This window comes from Scyliorhinus canicula, chromosome 4 (assembly GCF_902713615.1).
Source record: "Scyliorhinus canicula chromosome 4, sScyCan1.1, whole genome shotgun sequence".
Taxonomy (NCBI): domain Eukaryota; kingdom Metazoa; phylum Chordata; class Chondrichthyes; order Carcharhiniformes; family Scyliorhinidae; genus Scyliorhinus; species Scyliorhinus canicula.
The window spans coordinates 70,478,186-70,494,856 of record NC_052149.1 but is presented as its reverse complement, the minus strand read 5'-3'; the positions used below and the strand labels follow the sequence as shown (position 1 = coordinate 70,494,856).

Sequence of the window (16,671 nt, the reverse complement as noted above, 5' to 3'; positions counted from 1 at the left end):
ATCCCCATCACAAAGCCCATACTCCAGCCATCAGTTCATTCCCATTTTCCTGGTCAGACAATTAGTCATTGAAACCGCCACCTGACTGTCAACCCACATCCTCCTCAAAGACAACTTACATTCTGTGATGCCCACCTCAGTTCATCAGTCACTGAAGCCTTATCCATGCTTTTGTCATTTATGCTTTTGTCACCTCAAGATTCAACTAAAGCCCTTATCCCATCCTCTAAACTTCTCAAATGTCATCTCTTATGACACTCTCCTGCCTGTATTCTATCCAGCCCCAAACACAGCTTTCCCATCACACTTGGGTGGCCAATTCAAAGCTTTGCCTACATTTACCCTCCTGCAGCTGTGAAAAACCCATCTCCCAGTTATCAGATTCTAGTCATTACCCCCCCCCCCTTCTTTCATATCACCATTGGTATCACCATTTGGGCAGCATGGTAGCACAAGTCATTAGCACTGTGGCTTCACAGCGCCAGGGTCGCAGGTTCGATTCCCCGCTGGGTCACTGTCTGTGCGGAGTCTGCACGTTCTCCCCGTGTCTGTGTGGGTTTCCCCCGGGTACTCTGGTTTCCTCCCACAGTCCAAAGACGTGCGGGTTAGGTGGATTGGCCATGATAAATTGCCCTTAATACCCAAAAAAGGTTAGGAGGGGTTTTACTGGGTTACGGGGATAGGTGGAAGTGAGGGCTTAAGTGGGTCGGTGCAGACTAGATGGGCCGACTGGCTTCCTTCTGCACTGTATGTTCTATGTCATATCCTTCAGCTGCTGTGGGTCCATGGTCTGGAATTAACTCCTTAGTAATCCAGACATCCAGGCTAAAGCTCTGCAATCACAGGCTGGAATTCTCCAGCTGTTGGGATTCTCTGTTCCTGCCGGCAGTGAATCCCACCCATAGGCCTTCTGGTGGTGTGGGGAGGCTTCAATGGCACGCTGCTGGGAATCACACAGCCGGGGGACTGGAGAATCCTGCACAAAACTAAGTGCTCCCTCTAGTGGAGAATCGGGGCTGTGTCCCACTGGCACGAAGAGCGTCATTGAGGTAGCATTCTCATACCTTTACAATGCAAACACGCACTTTCTAGTGTTGCACTGCCATTTTGAACGAGTGCACCAATGTCAACCGTCAGAGACAGGTCCCTCTTCCTCCACCCCCAAACGCAATTATTGTCTGTCCGCTGACAAAGGGAAACCCCCCAACCCCTCATCAAGGTGAGCTATCCATCTCAACCACCACCCCCTCCCACATACACACACACACACACACACACACACACAATGCCCAAGTGCATTTTGCAGAGAAAAGAGGATAAAGTAGTACTTAAGAGTTTTTGAAGTGGCCAGCAGCTGTCAATCTGAACAAGCTTGTTTATAAACATTGAAGTTAGGTTTAATGGAGAGTACTTCAGATACATTCAAGTGTGAAGGAAAGATAAATAAACAAACCTCCATCCTGCTGCTTGTAAGCTGTCAATCGAAGGCTAGTTAAAGGTACTGCCCTGCGAAACTGAATAAACACTAAGCATTTCAAAGGATCAGAGGGGATTTCAAGGCTTTTCAAGTGTTGTTTCTAAGAAGGCTCAGACACTTCAAAAAGCAGCAGTTTTAAATGCATAGAGCTTAGGGTGCAGATGTGAGGAAGGGCCAAGTGTTGCTGGCTTTATTCTTCACTGAACGGTCTAGTCTGATCATTAGCAGTCAGGCAGAGCAGTTCAGAGTGAGACGGCCGCTTCATAGTTTAAACAGGTCAGACCAGTGTGAAGACCTTGAACAGAGGGCTACCGGAGATCACCATGCCAAGACTGATTTTCATGCTGCTCAGGGCTGGAAGGACAGTCCAGAGACAGGACCCCCAATCCTGGGGAGGGCCCGGGGTCAACCCCTTACCCACAGCCAGAGCCCACCCAATCCCCAGGACACTTGGGGTATCCACCCTCTGCAGCCTGGCAGCAACAGAGGTTCACATGAGCAATGGCTGGCCCCCGGACATCCCTCGGGGTCCACCGCGCCAAGACTGCGCTTGTCAATTCTTGCTTCAAAGCCTGTCTGGTAGAGTACCTGCTTGCAGGTGATGAAGAAAGGTTGGATATTTGGGCTTTCCAACGTAATAATCACATTCAAATGAATGCAAATGAATGTTTGCACGTTCGCGCTGGTGTGGGAGAGAAGCCCACAGTGGCTGGTGGGGCAGGACCGGAGATGGGTCTACTCTTCAGCGGCAATCCCATTTTCCAGCCTCCACCCGATCAGGATTCCCGAACTTAGCGGTGGCGAATTACACCCATCAGTTCAAATCCCACCAAGGCAGCTGGTGGAAATTGAATAAAATTAACAAAAATATCTGGAATTAAAAGCTACTCTTGGTAATAGTAACTGTGAAACCATTGTGGATCGTCATAAAAATCCACCTGGATCACTATGTCCTTTAGGGAAGGAAATCTGTCACTTTTGCCTGGTCTGCTCTACATGGTGGGCACGACTCAGTGGCCTCATTGCGTTCAAGCAAGAGAAAGCCTGTAAATATCAGGGGAAGCCAAAAACAAGTACCGCGTCAGGCGCCAAATCGTTCGTGATGCAACCCGGCTTCCATAGGAGAAATCGGGATCCCGCCGGAGCGTGGTGCAAAACCAATAATCGCACTTAAGCTTGATTATCATACAATTAACGGGAGCGACCCATATCTAACAGCCTCCCCTGATCCAGCCGCCTCCCCAGCAAGTGGTCACGCGGGCATCGATTAGTCCTTTTTAAAAACTTAAACCTGGTGGAAGGGCTGCTGCTGGGACCCAAGGAGGCGAGTAGCCATCTTTACTCACGGGCAAAGAGCCCAGGGGCACTGAGCTTACTGCCTCTGTATTGGGGCGGGCCACGGCAACCGCGCGTGGGTCTGCCAAGCCAACCCCTGGATTGTGTACCCGTTTAGACAGGGTGTAACGGGCAGCCAATGTGATGCTGCTGAAATCCGTCCTCATCTGCAAGCTAGGTGGTGCTGTCTTCCATAGTGCCACCCATGGGCCATGTAAAAAAAAACCTCACTCATAGCAACACGACCACTGGTCTAGCTTCACTCCTCATTGATTGCTCTTGCTGCATTTCTTCCCCCCCACCCAACCCCCACTCCAAATTATCATCTCCCTCCCATTTAATTCTGCTCTCAACAGATGATGGGGTCAGTTCAGCCCATCAAGATTTTCAGAATGTTTCTGCTTTGCTTATAATGTAAAGTGACCTCGTTCAGGTGCGCTGAACGTGTTTAGGGCTAAAACTGGCAAACGTATAACTGTACACATAAATTGATGAATGGTGCCCTCATTCACCATTAATCTATCAACAGGTGATGTGTTTAAAGTTCTTAACTGCTGGAAATTTTCCAATTTTAGTTCAAAATATTGCTTTCTGCTATTTCTGTTTTAGAATTTACAATTTCTAGATTTTGAGTTAATATACATTTCCTCCTCCTCCTCCCCCTCCCAATTCACAGAAAGAAAGACTGCTCCCCTTCCCCCAGCCTTCTTCACCCGATTGCCTTCCAAGCTCTTCTCTTTTCAATTCCACAGTTCAATCAAGGTACATTAAGATGGAATAAAATAGTCCAAACGACAGAAAGTGTGGGAGGGTTCGAGGTGGGGAACTCCACCACCTTCTCACTTCTGCCCTTGGGCAAGCTTATGGATGGCCTTCCCACCTGAATACTTAAGAGGCATTTAATGCCCGATTAAAGCCATCACCCTGCTGCCAACAGGCTAGAGAAAATAACCATGCAGGAGACTGAAAAACAAAATCCTATTGAGTTAACTTCGGGCTTGGGCGGGGGGGGGGGCACTCTCACTCGAAGACACAGTGCCTGCTTGAGGAACCCATCATTGGGAAAGACCTTACTGATAGCAACAACCCCTTCCCCACAATATTTATCTCACCCACTTTCGGCTGTGATCTGGGCTGTTCATCAATGCTAGGCCTACGGTGGATGCATTATGGGCAACAGCTATTCACGGTGGCACCGATGGGCAGAGAGTTGCTGGCCTCAGAGTTAATCCCGGCTTTTGGGGGACAGGGGGCGGGATTCTCTCAGCCCGGGGCCGGGCCGGAGAATCCCTGAGACCGGCACGAATCGCCCCGACGCCGGCACACGATTCTCTGCAGAGCGGAGAATCGGCGTCATTGGCACTGGCATGGTTGGCACAATGCCGGTCGGGGGCCACTCTACGTGGCCGGCCGGCCGATTCTTGGCCCGGAATGGGCCGAGCGGCCGTCGTGAAAACGCCAAGTCTCGCCGGCGCTGTCCACACCTGCTTTCAGCCGGCAGGAACTCGACGTGGAAGGGTCGGGAGGGCGGCCTGTGGGGTGGGGGTGGGGGGTGGGGGGTCCGACCTTCGAGGGGGGGGGGCCTCCGATGTGCCCTGGCCTGCGATCGGGGCCCACCAATCGGCGGGCCGGCCTCTCTGGCTGGGGGCCTCGTTTCTTCCACGCCGGCCCCGATAGTCCTGCGCCATGTTGCGTCAGAATCTTCAAATTGTGGGACTACCCGTGGGGCTCGAAGGTCCGAAGCCGATGGAATATGTTTTACGGATGCTTGCCAAATTGTTATAGGAGGAGAAGAGCACTTCCCTCTTTGAACTTGGATCGCGCTTATCGGCCGCTTCAGCTGAAGCCAAAAGGCAAATGATCCACCAAGAGATGTGATGGTCTGTTTTCAGCTATCAGATGAAGCAGAAGGTCTTGAGATGGGCCAAGCAGAATCGGGAGGCGAGGTGGGAAGACAATGGTATTCGTATATACCAGGACATCACGGTGGAGCTGGCACAATGGCGGGCAGCCTTTAACAGGGCAACGGCAAGATGTGAAGTTAGGGGTGTTCTACCCGGTGAAGCTGAGAGTTACAACATGGACTGTTTCTTTGAGACGGCGGAGGCGTTAGTGAGGGTGAAGGACTGGATCTGAATTGAGTTTGGACTTTAATTTATGTTGTGGTTGGGAGAGGATAATTTGGGGATGATGGAATAATGTATTGGGGATTTTTCCTCTTTGTTTGATGTTTAACATTTTTAGTTGCATTGAAGGGTGGGTGGGGAGTGTTTGCGGTTGGCTATTGTGGAAGGGATATGGGGAAGGGGGCTCTGACAGGGGCCACCTCGCTACTAAACTTAAGTTGACTGATGAATGGGAGAATGGGAGTGAGGGGGTGGGGGCTCTGGCCAGCTAAACAGGAGGACAGCTTTTGTCTGGCCTAGGAGATGTGAATGGTGGTGGTGGTGGGCAAATGCAGAGGGGAAGTGTTATGGGGTTTCTAGGATGAGGGAGGGGTAGTTGGTTGATGGGTGTCTAGGGCAGGGCCTGATCCCCTTCAAGAGCCGGCACCAAGGGCCATTTTGGGTGGACATTAGACCTAAAATGTTGGCGGGGGACAGGTATGCCCCGTGGGTGGTCATGGCTGATAGGAGGGCAGTTCGACCTGATAACATTGAATGTGTGGGGGTTGGGTGGACTGGTGAAGTGGGTGAGAGTCTTTTCACATGTAAAGAGCTGGAGGGCTGCTGTGGTGCTGCTGCAGGAGACCCGTTGGACGGTGAAGGACCAGGTTAGGCTTCAGAAGGGTTGGCTGAGCCATGCGTTTCATTCGAGGTTTGATAGCAGGGTCCGGGAGTAGCGGCACTAGTGGTATGAGAGTTAGGTTTCAGATGGAGATGGTGGAGGCAGATACGTTATAGTAAGAGGTGCTTTGTAGGTGAGGTTGGTGGTGTTGATTAGAGTGTATGTCCTGAATTAGGATGATGTAGGATTTTATGAAGAGGATGTAGGTAGCCATCCTGAGCCTGGACACGCATCAGTTAATTTTAGGTGGAGATTTCAACAGTGTTGCACGCGTGCGAAGATGGATCGATCTAAGCCGCTCGTTGATCCCTTCGGGGGTGGAAACAAGGGTGTTGGCAGCATTTTATGAAGGAGATGGGGGGCGGGTTGCTGGAACCCTGGTCATCCTTACATCCAGGGGGTAGAGAGTATTCAATTTTTTATGATAGTGCATAATGTATATTCGATGATTGATTTCTTTATTATGGGGAGGTAGTAGTTGGCAGGGGTGAGGAAAGCGGAATACCTCGGCCGTTTCCCATCATTTCAGATCAAGCTCCACACTTGGTGGATGTGGTCTCGGAGAAGGGGTCTGCACAGAGGCTGGCGTGGAGGATAGATGCGAGGCTGTTTGCGGATCCGTATTTTTGTGTGAGCATGGCAAAGGTGATTGATGATTATGTGGGTTTTAATAAAAATGGGGAGGTCTCGCTGTCAGTGGTTAGGGAGGCACTGAAGGCAGTGGTGAGGGGCGAGATCATCTTGTATAAGGCGCAGGTGACTAGGGAGGCAAGAGAGGAGCGGCTGGAAGATGAAATTTTGGAAGTTGATGGGAAGTTTGCAGAAGATCCCACTCGGAACTTTTGGCCAGTAGAAAGACACTGCAGGCGCAGTTTGACCTTTTGTCCACAGGGAAGGCGGCCTCCTGGGAGATTGTTCAGGTCCGGGATGGGGAGAGAGGGCTGGTGAATAGGACATTTGAGGAATTCTCTAAGAAGTTGTATAGGTTGGAGCCCACAAGGGATGAGTCGGACATGAGGAAGCATTTGCAGGGCTGCAGTGTCCCACAGTGGAAGAAGGAAGATCGGGGAGGGTGGAGGTGCCAGTGCGGATTGAGGAAGTTTGGACAGCGATAGTGAAAACACAAACGGTAGAGCACCGGGGCCGGATGGGTTCCCAGTGAAATGTAGTGCTACTTCGGAGAGATGCTGGAGGGCGCAGTAGCTAGAGGGGCGCTTCCGCAGACAATGGAACAGTCATTTATTTTGCTTTTGTTGTAAAAGGAATAGGACCCAGTGGAGTGTGGGATGTATCGGCCAATATCCCTGTTAAACGTGGAAGCCAAGATTCTTGCCAAAGAGTTGTTGCTTAGGCTGGAGGAGTGGCTTGAGCAGGTGGTTAGGGGAGGATAGACAGAGTTTGCAACAGGTAGGCAGTTGTCTCTCGAGTGTGTGGCAATTGCTAAAGAAGGTGCTCTCCCCAACAAAGGGGTGGGGGAGCAGGAGGTGGTGGTGGCAGCGCTGGCTGCGAAGAAGGCGTTTGATCGAATAGAGTAGTGTGATCTGTTTGCGATGTTGGAGCAGTTTGGGATTGGGCCCAAATTTGTGGTGTGGGGCCTCATTGCTGGAGGAGGTGACGGGATTTGGGGTGTCGTATCGGTGATTTATGGGAGGATTCTGGAGGAGGATACAGCATCGTTGGAGGGGGCTAAGGGGGTTAAGTGGGAGGAGGAGCTGGGTGAGGCACTGGAGGAGGGATTGTGGTGAGAGGTGTTACGGAGGGTGAATGCCTCAACTGTGTGCGGGAGACTGGAGTGAATACAATTAAAGGTGGTGCATACGGCGCACCCGACAAGAGGTCTGGCCAACCATGTACATATATTCTGGTCCTGTCCGAAGTTGGAGAAATTTTGGGGTTCTTTTTTCAGCACCATGTTGGCCACCTTGCACTTGGGACCCCAAGGGGGCCATATTTGGGATGTTGGATCTGCTGTAGCTGCAGATGGGATTGGATGTTTTAGCCTTCCCCTCACTGATTGTTCGCAGGTGGGTCCTGTTGGGGTGGTCGTCAGCCTCTCTGCCCAGTACCTCAATGTGGCTGCGGGACCGGAGAGTTTTTGTATCTTCAGACGGTTAAGTTCACCTTGAGGGGTCGATTGAGGGGTTCCATAAGAGATGGGGTCTGTTTATCCTTCACTTTAAAGAGTTGATCACCATCAGCTACTAAGGGGCAGGGCCGCAGGTGTTATTCTTTGAGTCATGTTTGTTTTGGTTGGTAGAGTGGGGAGGTTCTTCTGTTATTCCTTTTGCTTTGTTTTATGTATAAAATGTTAAAAACCGAATAAAAGTTTTTCAAAAAGAAACGATGAGGCTAAAAGGGTCCAAACGATTCCTCCTCAATTTATTTACATTGGATTTAATCCAGGAGTTGGGAGAAAAAGATACAAAATGCACTGCAAATAAATATTGACAAGGATAAGAGGTCTGGCAATATGACACATTTGTTGGAGCGGGGATAAAGTAGGAAGTGCATAGCTGTGGACTGGTCAGCCCAACATCAATCAAGAGCTAGTTTCCAGAGACCATACTAAAGGATTAAATTAAAAACATCTAAAAAGGGGATCTTTATAGATTTATAAAAAAAGGTCTGACAAATTTAATATAGTGCTCTTTGAGGAGAGTATGGAGAAAAGAAATGCAGTCAATCAGGACTTACAACAAAAAATGTTTGTTAAAGCGGACACGTATGAACTTAATAAAATTAATAGACAGGTGTTAAAAGGGAAGATGCCTTTCTCAAGAGCAATTCCGGATGGACTTAGCTGTAAAACTCACACCTCATGAATAATTAAAAAGGACACAGATGGGATGATGGCTAAAGTGACAAAATAATAAACAAAAGGATGTTTTCAGACAAGAAACCAGTGATAACCCTAGCGACCAGTGTTGGAACCACTGCTAAAAGAACTGGACTGAAGTACATGGCGACAATATCAATGTTTGCAGCTAATTGTAAAAGAAAACTATACATGATTTCAGGGGATCTAGACAGATATGTAAAGTGGGTGGGTGGACGACAACCAAAATTTAATGTACACTGCCCCTTACATTTTAGGAGGAAGAAAAAGGAATAAACATTACATGCTAAAACTGAAAGGAGTACAACAGTAAAGAAGCTTTGAGCTTCGGATACAAAAGAAAACAATAAATTAGGAGGATTAACAATGCGTATTGGATTGGAGGTTAGGCTCGAATAAAACAAGTCGTAAAACCAAACAAAACAAAATCATTAGTTTGCCTAGTTAGAATATGCTCTCTGGTTTTGCACATCCTACTTCAGAAAATATATTAGGTCTATCGTTGGGATGCAAAACAGATTAATTAAGTTACCAGTGGTGATACACTTACGAGCAGTGAATAGAAAATGACTCATTTTCACTTAAATAGAGGCTTCTGAGGCAAATATTCAGGAGTATGAAAGGCTTTGATAAATAAATTCTCTGAAAAACTATTTTCATTAGTCAGTCAGTTATTGGAGGACACAAGGTTAAGATCATAAACAGAGAGCGATTCGGAATGTTTCTGTTTTTCATTAAAAACCCACAGGACTGTTAAGATATACAATGCATGGGCAGATACTGGATTTGCAGCAGATTTTTAAAGGCAAGTGATTAAATATTTGGAAAAGAAACATTTAAAAAGGGAGTCAAATGAACGGATAGCTTTTTCAGAGATTTCTTGCAAATATAATGAACCAATCTCATTCTCTCTCTCTGCTGTAAAATACCACATTGCATTTAGCATGCGCTCACATTTGTACCTCATAGTGTAGTCTCCTTGCTTTGGACATGGCCGGGAGTGAACATCGTTTGCCGCTTATATTTCGGAAGACCTGGAACACCATGAAGCACAAAAAAAAGAAATACAGACAGGCACAGATACCTGCGACAATGATGAAGGCCATCTAGATGTGCTGTCAAGGCAAATACTGATTGAATTGAATGGTTTAAATTGTTCTTGAAGAGATTGTCTTCGCCAACAGAAAACCACATTGTCCATTAGTTCTGCCAAATGGTCTACAAATAAAGGAATATTGTGGTCACATATTAAACATTAGAAAGGATATAAAAAACCTGCCAAAAAGCGTGGGGATTTACCCTAGGATATAATCTCAAGTACTGGTAGCTCTCCAGATGTATCAGCATTTGCACCGCGTATAGTCTTCAACCATGCCATCTCTTCACGGAATAATGATTCAAAATGGGAACCATGACGAACCAATTTACCCTGGAGCTGAGAACAAGTGCATCACTCGTAGACCCACCCTATCCTACCCTTCCCACCTTAACAGAGATCAATTAACACAGTATTGTTTTATCTTCTTGTCCGTAGCGGTTAGACCACACTAGGCAGTGACTTAGTAACTAAACCTATTGAGCACCGAGTGCCATTTGTGCCAAATGCAAGAATATTTTACACTGTACTTCAATAAAATAATTGCCAGTGATTATACAGCATCTATTAGTAATGCATTAATGGATATGCAAAACTGCAAATGCTGGATATCCAAATGCATAATAAATGCTACAAATACACAGCAGCTCCATAAAGAATAAACGAGCATGCTCATTAGACATGGGTCATAGAAATAAGTCAAAGGACATGCTCCTTTGCACTGAAGTCCACTACGTTTGTGTTGGATTCAAATTCTAGTCAGTGTGTGTGTGGGTGTATGAGGGACAAGTGCTTCCTTCCTAGCCTGAGGCTACAGAGGCAAATTGTATCATTCCTAACTTCAAATTCTGTCCTGGTTCAGATTTAGTTATTGAATACAGGCCAAGGACTAACTTTCTGTTCTTCATGGTCCATTCCAGGTCATGTACTACACTTAAAAGTAATTAAACCGTAAACTACTCAAATGATAAGATTGGAAAAGAAAATTAGAAAAGAAAATTAAAAACCCATTGTGCAGAATATTGGAAAATTAAGCTTTAAAATACAGAAAAACTTTGTTTTCAATTAATAACGCGTGGAAAAACATTTTCTGCTAATCTTTCTGCTCCCTTCGTCAAGAGGTGAGATATGGTGCCATTGCCCCCTCTGGCATTATACTCAAGTGCTTATCAATCAGAAATAGATGGTTCAACTGTGAAGATCACCATAAAAGAGAATGGCCCATTTTCATCTGATTTCTAGAATAGCCCACTTTTCGAAATGAGGTTACGTTACCAATTAAGAGCAGGAACTACAGCTGGATTTTGTCATTACTAGCCCAGGAGCATAGGGTTCACTCAGCTAGCTTGGGTTTGCAAATACCGTACAGACCAGGGATCAAACACAAAATCTTCTGATCCAGACAGTTCAGCTACATACTGCTTTGGCCAAATAAGGTCATCAGGGAGTTGAAGGCCAGAAATCTACCCATCCACCTTTAATGCTCTATTTTATTGGATCGGTTCAGTGGACCCTCCATTTTATACAGTGACAGGTACGTTAACAAGCTGTATCCCAGCCTTGGGTCACTGTCCGTGTGGAGTTTGCAGATTCTCCCCGTGTTTGTGTGGGCTTCCGCACAATCCACCCATGTGCAGGGTAGGTGGATTGGCCATGCTAAATTGCTCCTTCATTGGAAAAAAATAATTGGGTACTCTAAATTTATTTTTTAAACTGTCAACAAGCCCATTGTTTTTGTTCCTACTGTGTGTGCTGTAAAGGATGTAGGGTCAGACTTGCAAGAGGGAGGCGGAGGAATGTATAGAGGCAGCACCTAATACTGGCACTTGTCCAAACCAGCAGGCTCTTCACAAAACTAGGAACAAAATTAGAAACAAGATTTACCAAAGGATGATAATTTCTGCACTAGAATCATACAATAGGAGTGTAGCTTCCCCAGAGTGCAGTAAAAAATAAAAAAAAATAAAAAGCAATTTGATCTAAAAAATCATTTTCCTGTACACTAGTCACTGCAGATTAATCAATAAGGAAGTGATGGCACTGAAGTTTGCACAGGCCAAAGACAAATTACAGTGTAACGCCCAATAGAAATATTTACTAAGCATTTGGAATTAGATTTCAGTAGTTGAGACACGTTAACCCCATAGGGTGTACCGCTGATTATTTTTCTTCACTATGTTAAAACATTGTTAAACATTTTGCAGTGTGCTACATGCCTTGACCTGCTCTCCCCCAATGCTTTCCCTTTTGAAGTTGCCGGCTGCCGAGGTTTAGTTTCAGAAGGAGTGCCTCGGGAACCATCAGCAACTATTCCTCATGTGTGTCTGAGCGAGAAATGTGATTTTTGTGAAATGGGAGTGTTATTGGTAAGCCTAATGCTGTCCTAACTGACACACACATATGGCCACATGTCCCAACAGGAGTCGTAGTTGCTGGAATCCACCTGATCTTTCCCTCCATAACCCATTTAAGCTGATTTTGTGATAAGCTGCAGCTGATTTAGCACAAACGTGCCACAAGCTCCATTCCCTAGTTCCTGACACTTGCCCTGGAAATTTTCCAAGGAGGAATCAGGCTGTTCACAACCTTGGTCATATTTGTCCCCAAAAGAAATTTCCGGCACATATCCGGGTCATCACTAAAAGACCACCTATTTCCATCTCCATTACATCTTCCAAATTTGCCCCTCTTTTAAATCCATCTATTGTCAAAACCCCCATCCATGCCTTTTTAAAATTTCTATACTTCATTATTTCAACATATTCCTGGCCAGCCTCCAACAATCCACTCTCCATACAAGGTCATCCAAAAAATCTGCTGTCCACGTTCTTGTGCCAGGTCCTGTTCACTCAACGCCCCTGTGCTCACTGACTTACACTGGCTCCTGTGGTCAAGTGACATCTTACTTTAAAACTCTCCTTCCTAATTTCTCAAGTTACTCCCCGACTTCATCCCTCCTGTTCTCCAATCTCCTCTGACCCACAACCTACCCAGGTATCTTCACTTCTCCAATTCTAGCCTCTTGGGCATCCCCAAATTTAATTGCTCCTCTATTGGTGACTGTGTCTTCAGTTGCCAGGGCCTGAAGCTCAGAAATTTCCTCCCATTTTGCATTTTTTTCCTCCTTTAAATGCTGTGTAAACCTACATCTTCACCAAAGCTTTTAGGTCACCTGCCCTCTTATCCTCTTATCTGGTTCCATGTTGAATTCTACTTTTTAAAAAAACATTGTACAAGGGGGCGGCATGTGGCACAGTGGTTAGCACTGGGACTGCGGAGCTGAGGACCCCGGGTTCGAATCCCGGCTCTGGGTCAAATCCCGGCTCTGGGTCACTGTCCGTGTGGAGTTTGTACTTTCTCCCAGTGTTTGCGTGGGTTTCGCCCCCACAACCCAAAGATGTGGGGGGTAGGTGGGATTGGCCCCTTAATTGGAAAAAAATAATAATTGGGTACTCTGAATTTAAGAGGGAAAAAAAAATTGTACAAAAGAAATCTATATTCAAAGATCTAACTTGGCAGAAATGTATATTATTTTTTATGAACAGTATCCCATTGGTGAGGGGGAGAAAATTGATCAGGCTCTGCTCCCGATCACTCTCCCCCAAGATTCCTGGTGGAAAATGCACTTGCACATGGAGCTATCAACTCAGCTCCAATACACCCATGATAGAGGGAGAAAGCAAAGACTTGCATTTATATAGTGCCTTTAAAAGGACCAGGACATCCTAAAAGGCATCATAACCAATGAAGTTCTTTTTTTCAAAGCAGTCACTGTAAGGTAGAAAAAGTGGCAACCAATTGGTGATAATAACCAGATAATGCACTTAATAATGTTTATTGAGGGATAAATATCAGACAGAACACCAAGGTTAACTTTCACACTCTTCTTCAAAGTTGTGTTATGGGATCTTTATGCCCACCCGAGGGCTACACCAGCCCTTGCTTTAGCAGCTCATCTGAGAGTCAGCACCTCCAAAAGTGCAGCACTCCCCCTAATACTGTGTGGGAGTGTCCACCTTTATTTATGTGCTCACATCCTAGAGTGGGACTTGAATTCACAACCTTCTGACTCAGAGGCGAGAAAGCTACCGATTAAGGCACAGCTGACCCTGGGGGGGGTTAAGGTAGTGGACAACTGTGGAACCATAATCCAGTGCTGTACAATAAGTCAGCTGCATCTGCAGAGAAGGAGAGAAAATCAGAGAGAAGAAAAGCTCAAATTTTCTTCTAACATTCAAGTGCACTGGTGAAAGTGCCGCAGGAAATGGAATATTGCAATTAATTGCTTTAGGGGCTGAGCTGAAATAGACTCTTTCTTTCAAAATCTCTCAGCATGATTCACTGAGAATATTACCTCTGTTCAAAGGAACTGAAATTAATCACAGCAGCTTATCTCTGCTGCACACAAGAGGCAGAAAAAGCATTCACTTCCAAATGTTTTAATAGCAAATGCGCACATCTCACACTCCAGCTCAGTGGCTTTAGAAGCGAGGAGGTGAACTCTAATTGTGCAATTAACTCAGCATTGTGAAATAAACAAGTGTCCCTGCTATTTTCTGAGACTATTTTGAGATCGACCTGAAGTGCTTTTCACTTCACCTCCAGGGGAAGCTGGATCATAAACAATGCCATTGCTGGCAGAGACCATCACTAGTTGTAGATTCAATGACCGACCACACTTCACAGGCCAGAAATGCAAAAGGTTCCATTACTGGCCCGTACAAACCTTCAAAACTGATCACAGATCCAATCATCAGCAATGGCCGATTTTATTCCCCCTAATTTGCACCAGCACAACTATTAACCCCGTGTGAACTCAGCTATTTAATGCCAACGTGGGAGTTACACTTGGTACCTTTCTGGGAAATGTTCTCATCTGCTGAGGCAGTAGTCTGGCCTATTCTTCAATGCACATTTTTACTTCAATTATTTCTTGCCATTATTGGAGGAGATAAATGGTTTAGAAAATCCAAAACAAAGGATACAGCCAATTCCGTGCCAACATCAGTGGCCCAAATACTGTAGAATGGGTTGGTCAGTTGCACACCCCTGTAAGAGGATTTAAAATATTCAGGACAAGTTTGTAAGGAAGAAAATAAAATATTACACTTAAAACATGACACAATCACTAAGTTTTGAAAAAAGATACCACTCTATAGGTATCCTTCACAGTATATGGTTTTAATATGCAGTTTGGATGAAATATTATTTCTTCTTTTCGATGTTTTTGCTCCACCATTCCCCGGCGAGAGAAAAATTTAAATCCCAGCCTGTGCTCGTGTTGCACTTCAGGGAAAGCACAGTCATTGTATTTACACCACAGTAAAAGTACAGCAGACAACCCAGATTCTGGTGGCAAGGTATAAAGAAAGGCTAGGCTAAGTCTCCATTTACACAGCAACCCAGCTCAGCTGTAGATTTCCCCGTGCTGCAAGCAACGCACAGTATAAGGAATCCAACGCCGAGGTGGATTTCCATGCTATTCGAATGCTCTTTTCCATCAGGATTTTGGGCTATTTTCACACTGCTGGGCTGCAGAGACTTTCCCCCAAACTGGGCTCGGTTGAGGTACAGAAAACATTTGTGACTTTTCAAATAAGTGCTACACAACAGTTCCCCAGTTGCTAATGTGTTCTAAATGTACTGGAATGCGAAACAGGTCACACAGTCTCTTGTAATGTGGAGTGCAAGAAGAACCAACTCATTAACAACTGCTTATATAATCCAATTTAGGAAAGCTTTCACATTATGGAGTAATGAACTACACAAGATCAGCACAAAAGCAATTCATTCTATTAACTCTGTTGAAGCAAAACAAGGACATGTTCCAAGTGAACGTTCTGCAGGAGAGAAGTTATAGAATTGGTGGCTGGATTAACCTGAACCGCTCCGAAATATATATAGCAAGCATTTACCTCTCACAAAGGTCAAAAATGAAGAGGCAAAAGGAACCAAAACCAATCGGCACAATCTGCTTCAGGTAAACGGACAGTCGATTCCGCTCATTCTGGTCCTAGAGACAGAAACACACTGCAATTATATTACTCAGGAACAAGAGATTAATATAACTAGTGATAAAGAGAAACCCAGAGGCTTTCAACCAATAAGCTACGGCCCAGTGTAGCAGAGTCACATAGACTAACGGATCCCAGAGCCAGAATCTTATGTGGTAGTAACGGGCACTCACCCAACCTGAAATAATGTAAAATCTCACAATAAGATGTCGAGCGCGCGTCGCAACACCATCGTGCACTCGTGCGACATTATGGTCAGCTGGTGCATGCGGGAGTCCGAAGCTCGCCCGCCATCAGCCACTTGAGGCAAGTAAGGCTTCAGTCGCCATTCAATTTTTTCCACTTTACTTATTCAAGGGTGAGATAAAAGGGGACTGCATCATTGGCAGTGCGAGTTGTTAGAGTTTTCTGCTGCTTTATTGTTGATAATTCCTCCCTTTTCCTGTGGTTTCTGCAGAAATGTTTGCATTGGAAGCTTCTTTTTTTTTGAGGGCTCTTTTTTTCCTGACTCTCCTGGGAGGATTTCTGACGCGTGCACTCTACAGGGCCAGACTACATTTCACGCCCTTCATTGGCAGATGGAATTGCATTCAATTGTGAATGTGACCATTTCCAGGCCTGCCGATTGTGTTTGCACCAACGTACACAATATCCAGGCCCGGGTTTAATTACCATTTTGCGCTGCCTTACCAAACTCTACTGGGACAAGAATAACTGTTGTTTAAATTAATCTCAGGAAGTTTAGGGTTAGAGAGGTTGAGAAAGTTAGTCATAAACTCTGATCACTCCATTCCCAAGATCCTGCTTGCAATACATTTGCATAGTGTTTCCATTGACAAATAGTTGCTAATGTTTGCGGTCAAGGCTCAGCCGTGAAGATAACCACTTGGGTGAAGTATCAGAAGGTTAATGCCTGCGGAATCGTCAGAATGGTAACAAGAGTCCTGTAAAAGGGGGAGAAAATTCACTACTCCTTTGTAATCTGATACAAGGTGAAAATTCTGGAACTACACAACAGGTCAGGCAGCATCTCCAAAGAATGTGTACTTACACATCCAACATCCACCCTGATTCAAAAGGATTCTTCATTTGTCTATTTCTGGTCTCAAGTTTTCAGAGCAAAACC

General features: G+C 45.6%; 1 protein-coding gene across 1 annotated transcript in view; it reads right to left on the bottom strand.

Moving 5' to 3' along the window:
- The window catches only part of wls (Wnt ligand secretion mediator), an 84,232-nt gene that overhangs the window by 17,104 nt on the left and 50,457 nt on the right, over positions 1-16,671 (bottom strand). Inside the window, exons 7-9 of the mRNA XM_038794414.1 lie at positions 15,447-15,544; positions 14,517-14,580; positions 9,398-9,541 (exon numbers count right to left, since the gene is read on the bottom strand). Coding sequence (XP_038650342.1) covers positions 9,398-9,541; positions 14,517-14,580; positions 15,447-15,544 — 306 coding nt within the window. The remainder of the gene's footprint in view (positions 1-9,397; positions 9,542-14,516; positions 14,581-15,446; positions 15,545-16,671) is intronic.